The following is a 9,908-nucleotide window of genomic DNA, read 5'->3' as shown; positions in this document are numbered from 1 at the left end:
TTTAGCCAACACACACACTCGGTTACATTTAGCCAACACACACACATGGTTACGTTTAGCCAACACACACACATGGTTACATTTAGCCAACACACACACGTGTTTACGTTTAGCCAACACACACACACACACATGGTTATGTTTAGCCAACACACACACACACACACACGTGGTTACGTTTAGCCAACACACACACATGGTTACGTTCAGCCAACACACACAAACACACACACACGGTTACGTTTAGCCAACACACACACGTGGTTATGTTCAGCCAACACACACACACACACACGTGGTTACGTTCAGCCAACACACACACGTGGTTACGTTTAGCCAACACACACACATGGTTACATTTAGCCAACACACATGTGGTTACGTTCAGCCAACACACACACGTGGTTACGTTTAGCCAACACACACACGTGGTTACATTCAGCCAACACACACACGTGGTTACATTCAGCCAACACACACACGTGGTTACGTTCAGCCAACACACACACGTGGTTACGTTTAGCCAACACACACACGTGGTTACATTTAGCCAACACACACACACGTGGTTGGGTTAATGAAAAAAGAACAGGGTTTGGCGTTACAGTCTTACAGGGAGTGAACACTGGTCTCCGGGGTGAAAGTCGGTGGTTGTTGGCGGGCGAGGAGCTGTTCTTGTAATGTATTTAATATTAACAATTTTGTGCGATAAGTAATGTTTTTCATGATCTACTTGAAACAGAAACGTAGAGCCATGGATTTAAATCCATCATCAGCAGTGTCTTGTGATTCATTTGCTCCCTTTATATGCTTGTTCCTGCAGTGTTACTGCTTTCAGTCAAAACACAGCCGTACTGGAATTTTCCCTGAAATCGATATCATCTATTAATATCAGAACATTTGCCCCTTTGTCATGATGAGACGGCAGAGGTGAAAATACTCTAAGTTCAAATGATCTGAAGGAGGGAAAACAGGATGTTGTAGACGCCTCATTAAACCCACAGAGATCTGCCTGTTTAGTTTTAATGTGAACAAACTGCTGCATGTTAAACAGAAGGAACTGTGTCAGGTAAAGACCGATGTGCTCTGAACTTCTTACTGGTCCCCATGAAAACTGATCGGGCTGTTTGAGGAGTAAAGATCTTTTTACCCGGAGGACAGCGACATCACTTCCTTTCTAAGAAATGATCCTGACTGTGTTTTTGAGGAACGTGTGTTTGCGGAGTTAATAAATGAACCACAGGGAAACAAAACAACACACAGGCGTCTCCTCACAGAACGTTACATCCAGCATATTATTCAGGATATCAGGACATGTTATGCATCAGGTTTCTCACAGAACTCATTCATATTCATATTTTGGGGAGAATCTGCACACAAACAATTAGCTTGTTAGACTTTTGTTTCTGTGTTAATGCAGTCATGAATGTCTAACGTGTGTGTAATGTGTGTGTGTGTGTGTGTGTCCTCTTTAGTAACCTGCGGTTCTTGATGATTGCGCTGGCCTACGCCGTCCCCACAGGAGTGATTGCTGGCTGGTTTGGAGTCCTTGACATGGTCCTCACACCAGCCAAAGTCAGCCAGGTAGGCAGCACACACCCACCCACCCACCCACACATACACACACACACACAACCAGAATAACATATCAATTTCAATCTTGTCAGTTTATTAGATTTTAATAATGAAGCATGTGAGTAAACCAAGGTCATTAACAACGCTGAATATAATTACTGTGGGGAGGGTTTGTGCACATTTTGCCTAAAAGATGTTTCAGTAGAGGACGATTATGAACAACAGACGCATCACACTACAGCTCATCAACAGACAACCACACAAACTTATTACCACTTTTACTGAAAGATCTGTACTTCCTCCACCTCATCCACTCATCCAGAGTTTCTCCATCATGAATCCAACTTTATGCTCTCAGTTACATCTTGGTCAGTTCAGACCAAAGTTTGGTGACGACACGAGTTGAAACAGACACCTACTGTCAACGCTCCACTCTGTAACGTAGTAAAAAGCTGCTGGTTGACAGGAAGTGACCACCATGAGACGGCGTATCATCTCTAGTCAACAACTCTCTGTACTTCCGTTCTGATTTGCAGCTTTTCAGACTTATTTTATTTACTTATTTTTCTCGAAAATGATCTAAAACTGTTTCGTCTTGTCGGCAATCTTTGATGTGACCTGAGCTTCAGGTGGATGAGTTGTAACCAAGTATGAGAGAAAAAGACTTCTCTTGTATTTCTGCAGTTTAAACAATGCAGCTCAAGTAGATTAACCATTTGTTATTTCCTCATTTTGAGTGTGTTTCACAGCAGCACCCACAGCAGGATGAATAGCCGATAACGTTCTCTTCATCTTGAAAAACCTCTCAGAAACTTGTAATTCCTCCGGAGAGCGATGCCTGTTATTGTCCAGGTGATGCTCTTTAACATCAATGCGCAGAAAGCACACATTGCATTTTAAAGCAGCTCTGAAAAATTGGAGATGTTGAAGGATAATTAACCCCACAGCTCCTGAAGTAACATGAGAAGTCTATTTCAGTGCAGACAGGCCTCCAGACAGATGAACTTTACTGCAGCGGTTTATTAACCCTCCTGTGAATACACTTGAGTTCAAAAACACTGTCTGTCCTTCAACATACAGACGCTGCTTCAGTGAGATCTCAAGAAACCTGAAAATAAAGAAATATCATTCTTTCTTTACCTGGTTTCCACTCGTTAAAGTCCAGATGAAACTGCAGTTTGAGATGACCTGGATTCAGTATTGAGAGTGAAACAAGACGAGCAGGTGGTGTATAACGTTGGGGATGTTTTGTTATGATGGTTGAGGAGTGGCCTTGTCATGACAGTGAGGTCCCGATGGTGCAACAGGATAGAGAGAGACGAAGCCCTTCTAATTATGATAATACATTTTATTTAAAGGCGCCTTTCAGAACACTCAAGGTCGTCTTACAGAGCGCTGAATGACTTGTGTAACAAGAGACTGAATTGGCAAACATATTGTTGCTGGGATAAAACCACTAGTACTGTTTAAAGGGGGGAGGGAGGGCAGAGTCAGTGTTAGCGTGAATGTGAATAAGCCACTTTGAACAGGTGGGTTTTTCAGATGGGATTTGAAGGATGTCACGTTGTCAGACTGTCGGATGTGTCGGGGTTAGGTAGTTCCAGAGCGTGAGGGCAGTGCAGCTGGAAGCACCCATGGTGCTGAGGCGTGAGGTGGGGGCGGTCAGCAACAGAGATGCTTTGTCTCAAATCGCGTTCTTCTGTACTTATTCTTAATATTTTAAAACGGTCAAAAAGTTGAGTGTGGAACTATGGACACTTCTCGCCCTCAGTGGTTGCCATCTTGGCTACGTAGCGGAAGGGGAGGGACCACTTTTCAAACAGGAAATGGCGGCCGAGGACTGTGCGACCGTGAACGTCGCTGCATTGTACAAATACATGTGTTTGTGCACTAAGCACCACTATACTGTTGTCAGGTATAAGCCAACAGTATGTTTGTTGGGATCATTCAGCAGTCTGTAATGATTTGGTAACGCGAATGCTAATGCTAGTTTGCTAACTAGCTAATTTGTGGTCGTCATTTCTGGTGAATGCACAACTAGCTAATTTGTGGTCGTCATTTCTGGTGAATGCACAATGGCCGTGTTTGGTTTGAGACAACACTACCCTGTCGAAATTTGCGCACTACGCCAATGAGTACATAGTGCACATAATATACTACATGGAAGTGTACTGACGGAAGTATGTGATTTGAGACACACTAAGAGTTTGCTGATCCGGTGGAGGGGCAGGACTGTCTCGTCCTCCAGAGTTGGGGTTTGCATTGACTGGATTCGAGTCACTGCAGCCGCTGACTGAGGATCAGTTCTCAGAGCTGCTGCCCACTACAGATGTGCCAAATCATACTGTTAACGAAAATATCCGTATAATTTTTAATATGGTGTGAAAAATTCATATTGTGATACTCATGCCATTTGGACTTGTTAACATATTGACGTTGTACTGTTACTCATGGCAACAACAAGCATGTCTGACAGTGACATGATGATGGACTGTGCGGTGGTTCCAAAAAGAGGAGGGGCTTCAGTAGTGTGTAATAAAGTGTGGCGTAGGCTCAGAGGGAACTCAGTCGGCGGCTCCTCTGGCAGCAGCACGGTGATTCTGTCTCCTCACAGCCTGTCACAGGTTACAGCCTGATGATCAGAGATGATCTATATATATATATATGTATAGATCCCTGGGGACATTTGTTTAAATGTGATTTAGTTGAACTATTAATATTGTGACAGCATCTAAATCTGAGTTACTGTTGTTGTTCACAAACTAAAGAAATGAAAGATCATTTTTCTTTAGTTTTTACTGAAGATTTGAAGCAAACTGTTGAACTACATCACTGATTTTGTTCTTAAATTAATAATTAAGTATGTTTTTACTAATTTGTCATATTGTCAAGAATATTGTGATTGCAAAAATACCCTGGAATCTCCTGATATTATTTTATCATGTCGCCCAGCCCAACATTGACATAATGTGAGGTGTTTTGTTGGCAGTAACGTTACTAGTGTTAAAAGTTAGTATGGAAAGAAGAACACACTCAGGTTGTGGCTACTCATGGTCAGTAACACTGGTGAGATACACTCAGCAAGACAGGCTGGCCCCGCCCCCGTCACTGCACAGAGCGCCGTTCGCTTGTTTATTCAAAGTTAATTAATATTGAACGTGTTGGGTGTTTGAAGTGTACCAACTTCTGCACCTCCTCCTCCTCCAAGCAATATACCCACCAACAGCTCTCAGGATAAATGAAGGGCAGACAGAGGGACAGAGATTCTTACTTTATATGTAGATATTGTTACACAGGTGCACAGTTTGCTCAGAGGTGTGGTCTGAAAGGGTTAAAAAGACATTTCTTATTTCATCTCAACTTTAAAACTCCTCAGAGCTTCTGTCCATCGTTTGTGAAGAGCACAATCAGCTGCAATCCATCGTTTGTATCCCTGCTCGCCGTCTTCATCCTGAGACAGACCAGAGAGGAAGAGGAGTTGAGTGGGGCTGCGAGTGCGGAGCAGGTTCAGAGGAAAAGCTCTGTCTAGTTTGCATCTTCCAGGTCTCGACACAGCAGTGTGTCAGAAGACAAAGGCAGGATCTTTTCAAGGTTATCATCAGACAGGTGCTGGCGGAGAGGAGATCACACGCAGGAGAGCGGCGGATGAGACGCTCCTCGTCACACCTCTATCTTTAAACCTCAGTGAAGAGGCAGCAGAGCGCATACCAAATTGTTCTTAGATTTCATTTGTTCTCAAAAGATTCCTTTCCCTCTCTTCCTGATTTCTTTTATCCACGCTAGTTAAGAAGATAAAAAGTGTGTTAAGAATAAAAGTGTGTTGCAATGAGGTGAGCTGTGTTACAGGATTTCTCCTGGGTGAAAAACTTTGAGCTTAAAAAAAGAAGTGAAACAAGGTAGACGTGCATCTAAACATGGTGAGGTGGAGGAGTGCGAGTGTGCAGCAGAAGACTGTTCTTCAGGCGTGGAGATGTTTGTTCTTAACGTGGAGTTGAACAGAGGAAGAGCAAATACGGCGTCTTCTTTTTGTTTAAGCTCGCTATGAACCCGCAGACCCAAATCGCAGCTTTAGCTCATCCTGTTTTCCTATCTGCTGTAAGCTTTGTTGATTCAGCCAGATCCAAAAACAGCACAGAAAGATGCTGTTCAGGGACAGAAATGAGCGTTTCATACAAACACAAGATGTGATGTATATATAGACCTGTTCCCTCCTTCCATCTCTAAACTCCCGTGTATTTTCATTGGAGTTTTTTCGCTCTCTTCTCGTGCTCTGCTTATTATCTTTCTCCCATCTATGAGAAATGTTACAGACTCTGACTGTTTCTCTGTTAATTTAAAGTATGCAGTAAAAGCCTCAGGCCAGTGTACAACACATCGACAGCAAAAGAGCAATTACACACTTTCCATTAATGTCCTCATGCTTTTTAATAATTTGTTCATTTGGGTGAGAATGGGTGGTGACATGCAGGTGTGCTCACAAACACATGTGCTCACCTCGTTTCTTTTGCTGGTAATTGCTGCATTGTCCCTGTGCCAGTGTCGCTCTGTGTGTGTGTGTGTGTGTGTGTGTGTGTGTGTGTGTGTGTGTGTGTGTGTGTGTGTGCAGCCTGCGTCAGTGTGTTAGGATACAAAGTGTACCTCCTCGTTAGCGCTATCTGTGCACACCAGACCCTGCTCCAAATGGGCAGGATGCAAGTATGCTCATTTTTCGCCTAAGTGCACGGCTCACATCCTGTCGCGCTCCCTTCATTTGTGCTCACAGACCACATCGGGATCTGATGTAATGCATCCCACATACGCACCAACTCCCAGCCGCCGTGGTTCATCTGCACTGTCTGTAGAGATGGTGCCCAACGCCAGTGAATAAATAACAGTTTGGTCGATAGCCCATTCTGATGTTTTGTTGTTGTTTATAACCTATGTTTTAAGATTATTTTGGCTTTATTAGAGAGGAAGGTCTGAGTCTGGAGTTGAGCCTGCAGCTGCTGCAGCAAGGACACTGCCTTCATATATGAGACGCCTGCTCTTCACACTAAGCCACCAGCCGCCCCATATTCATCACCCCTTCCTGGCACTGTGTGATGACGCGATATTGCCTCACAAAAATATCGTGACACTATGCTGCATCAATTTTTCCTCCACCCCTGGTAAAAACATATCGAACAACCTTTAAAGGAACAGTGTTTAACATTCAGGGGGATTTGGTGGCATCTAGTGGTGATGCAGATTGTAACCAGCTGAAACTAAAGGTTTTTTACCAGGAGCTGGATTATCCACAGAGGTCTCTTCGTCTCCAAAACAAACACTGTCTGTCCTAGTTTCAGGTTTTTGCATTTTCCTTTCCGTCCCAACTTTTCTGGTCCGTCTCTTCTCTTCCAGCAGCAGGTCTGGTGCTGCACGCTCTCATACTCATATCCAATAATGACCTCTGTGCTGCAGATGTCAGACGCTGTTTTCAGTCTTACAGAGTTCAGACAACTTTCCTCGACCTCTGCTTCATGCAGTCGTTTATCCTTCGTCTATCTCCACATCTCTTCATCTCCTCTCCTCCCTCTGTTGATCTCTGTCAGCATTTTTTCTTTCAGCTGTTTCTTCCGGGTTTTTCCCTAAAAATATATAAATGCTTCTGTCACCTGTTTTTTGGGGCCAGCCGTGCAGACTGATGGAGAACTGACCGGAGCAGCTGTGGGGCAGCAGGAGCAGCTGTCATTGGACGAGACAAATCACTGCCTACTTTCTAACTCTGGATGGGAGAAACTAACTTGTGTCCGTTCCTCAGCTGAGGATCCTAAAAGATGTCCTGGTTGACGCCATGATGGCACAGGAAACATGCCAAAAACTGACCCAACACCGGTCATAGCTGTCAGGCTGAGACTTTAGGAGTTTACTAAATATGCGCCTGAGGTGTTTAATAATTTGTATTGTATCGAGTGAGTAAATGAGGCACGTGAGGATCAGCTGGTTTGCAAACGGAGCAGCAGGAGGTGATGTGGTGATTTTCTGGGTACTGGGTGATGCTGTAACTGAACTGTTTTCTTCATACCAAACTCACTCCTCACGACTTTAGCACTGAGTTTCTGCTTGACAACAGTTTTTGGAGCTTCCAGACAAAATATCACTCAGCTTTTGATTGGCGCTCGCCAACTGGGGCTCAAGTCCCATGTGTGAACTGTTCAAAGACGCGAGCCGATGCATCGTAAACGCTCCCTACATATGTAGCATGCAAAATATCTGGACCTTTCGAGGATGCAAATTTGCGTTTCCTACGAGAGCAAGTGCTCGTTGCCTTTGTTGGTTGGGTTTAGGCAAGAGAAGTGAGATATGTTGTGGTTAGGGTTAGGATGTCAGGGTGAGCCAATCAGAGGCAGAGTAGGAAGGAGGAAGAGGCGTAGTGTGCTTCAACTGCCTCACGAGGAACAGCAGGCCTGTCAGATGTTCTCAGAGTATCCGGAGAGACTTCCAAAGTAAACTGCAGCACACAGACTAGAGGCAACAAACTTTATTTAAAGACTAATGTTACAACACCAGATGTGTCTGTAAAATGCATATTTATGAAACTGAGTGTGTCCTTTGTTAAGATGGTTGGAAAGTGTGAGCGGCAGCTACCACTGCTTGGTGCTAGAGCTTAATGTTGTGCCTAAAAACAGCCTTTCAGCCTGAGCTCTTGATTCTGAATGTGAGGCAAACACATGAGAACGACACGAGGTGAGGAAAAGACAAGGGTAAGATACAGATTCCAGCACCTTTGGGTCTCAATTGTTTGCTTCGTGTTGCCATGGTGTTGCCTCTCCTCGACCAGAGAAGTTGAGGTCCCCTCCTGAAGCAGAAGTCAGAGACAGTGACTCGATGGTCAACCTGAAGATTCAGAGGGATGTGGATTTTGTCTCGGCTGTGGAAAAATGCACCAGCTTTTTTTTTTTTATTTAAGCTAAAACACTGGAGGATTTATGAGTTTTCCCAGTTTCCCCTGGTCTACATGAGTGAGAGCTGCGTGCACATTCCTGGCAGGAAGTCAAGTAAATTCTTCATGGCCGTTGGGAGTTTAACCTTGTTGTTTAATTCTGTTTCTGATGTGATGTAAAGAATCTGTAGATAAAGCAGAGCAGCTGAGAGCGTTCGCCTAATGACTTCCTGAGGATGATTTAGTTCTCTTGGCGTGTAGCGTAGCCCGGGCAGCTTGTAGCTGAGTATGAAGTCGTTCAGATGAGATACAGCTCTGAGGCTCTGTGGTTCTCTGCCAGGTGGATATCCCCCCTTTAGAGCTGCTGAGCGAGCTGCTGCCCCGAGTGAAAGAGTTCACTTCCATCCAGTTAGTGTTTCCCAGTAAGTAGAGAGGAGTGCTGCCTCTCCAGGCCTCTCACACTGACTCCAGCCCTGCAGACACTGAGCTCAACACTCGGCCCAAAAACAGAAATAGAAACAACAGTCGGGCTGTTTTCTTTTACACGGGCACGTCTCAGCGGTTTCACTGCCATCCCTGTTTCAGTGCTGTGCCTGAGATTGTGAATTATTCAGTCAGTCCATCCGTCCTGTAACGTTTGACAGCATTCTGTCCGTTGTGTTTGTGGACAGTAGGAACAAGATGGTCAACACTCAGATAAAGGCTCTAATTTTGTAGAGTTCCTATGCAGTATTTAAAAGTACGGAATTTGATTTTAGTCATTTCCAGGTCTGGATAAGTGTGGGGAAAAAGGAGAGTTTCCAGACTCTTGCCCCAGAGCGTCAGAGGGAGCTTAACATCACCGAAAGCAAGGCAAGAAGTATGGCGTGCAGCTGAACACAGTCCTACGCAGAGCTGCTTCTACGTCTGTACGTCACAGCCTGAAAAACAACTCTGCTCAACTGCATTATAACAATAGGCTGCCAAATTAGTTATGTGTCAGTATCATTGAGTGCGTTTACATGGACAGTTTAATTCCCTTTTCATTCAGAATCAAAGTTCATTCCTATTAAAAGTGATCTTGTAAACACCTGATTCAGAATGAAAACGGCCAATGCGATTGAAAATTCAATCCGATGTAAGGGGCTGGAATATTCCGTTTCTAATTCTGAATGAAAGAATTTCTCGCACTTGTATACACTCATTCCTCTTTAAGTTCATTCCGGTCTTTCTGCACATGCTCGTTTCCTTGCACTTCTGGCGCAATGACGTATATAGCGCACATAGCAACGGGCTGCATAGCAACGGGCTGAGATAGAGCAGTCAGACTCGTTGCACTCACTGGTTTCCATTCGCCACAGCACGGTCTTCTATCTCCCTTCTCCTCCTCAACAGACGAAGCATTAGCAGAACAAGGTTGTTGTCGTACTGCTGCTTCAAGAATATAAGCAAA

At 44.3% G+C, this 9,908-nt stretch overlaps 1 protein-coding gene across 1 annotated transcript in view; it reads left to right on the top strand.

Annotated features, from left to right (window-relative positions):
- slc49a4 (solute carrier family 49 member 4) overlaps positions 1 to 9,908 on the top strand; it is a 93,314-nt gene that overhangs the window by 40,435 nt on the left and 42,971 nt on the right. The window contains exon 5 of the mRNA XM_050049475.1: positions 1,476 to 1,584. Coding sequence (XP_049905432.1) covers positions 1,476 to 1,584 — 109 coding nt within the window. The remainder of the gene's footprint in view (positions 1 to 1,475; positions 1,585 to 9,908) is intronic.

Source organism: Epinephelus moara, chromosome 7 (assembly GCF_006386435.1).
Source record: "Epinephelus moara isolate mb chromosome 7, YSFRI_EMoa_1.0, whole genome shotgun sequence".
NCBI lineage: Eukaryota > Metazoa > Chordata > Actinopteri > Perciformes > Serranidae > Epinephelus > Epinephelus moara.
The sequence above is the reverse complement of the archived record's forward strand: the minus strand, read 5'-3'. Positions and strand labels throughout refer to the sequence as shown.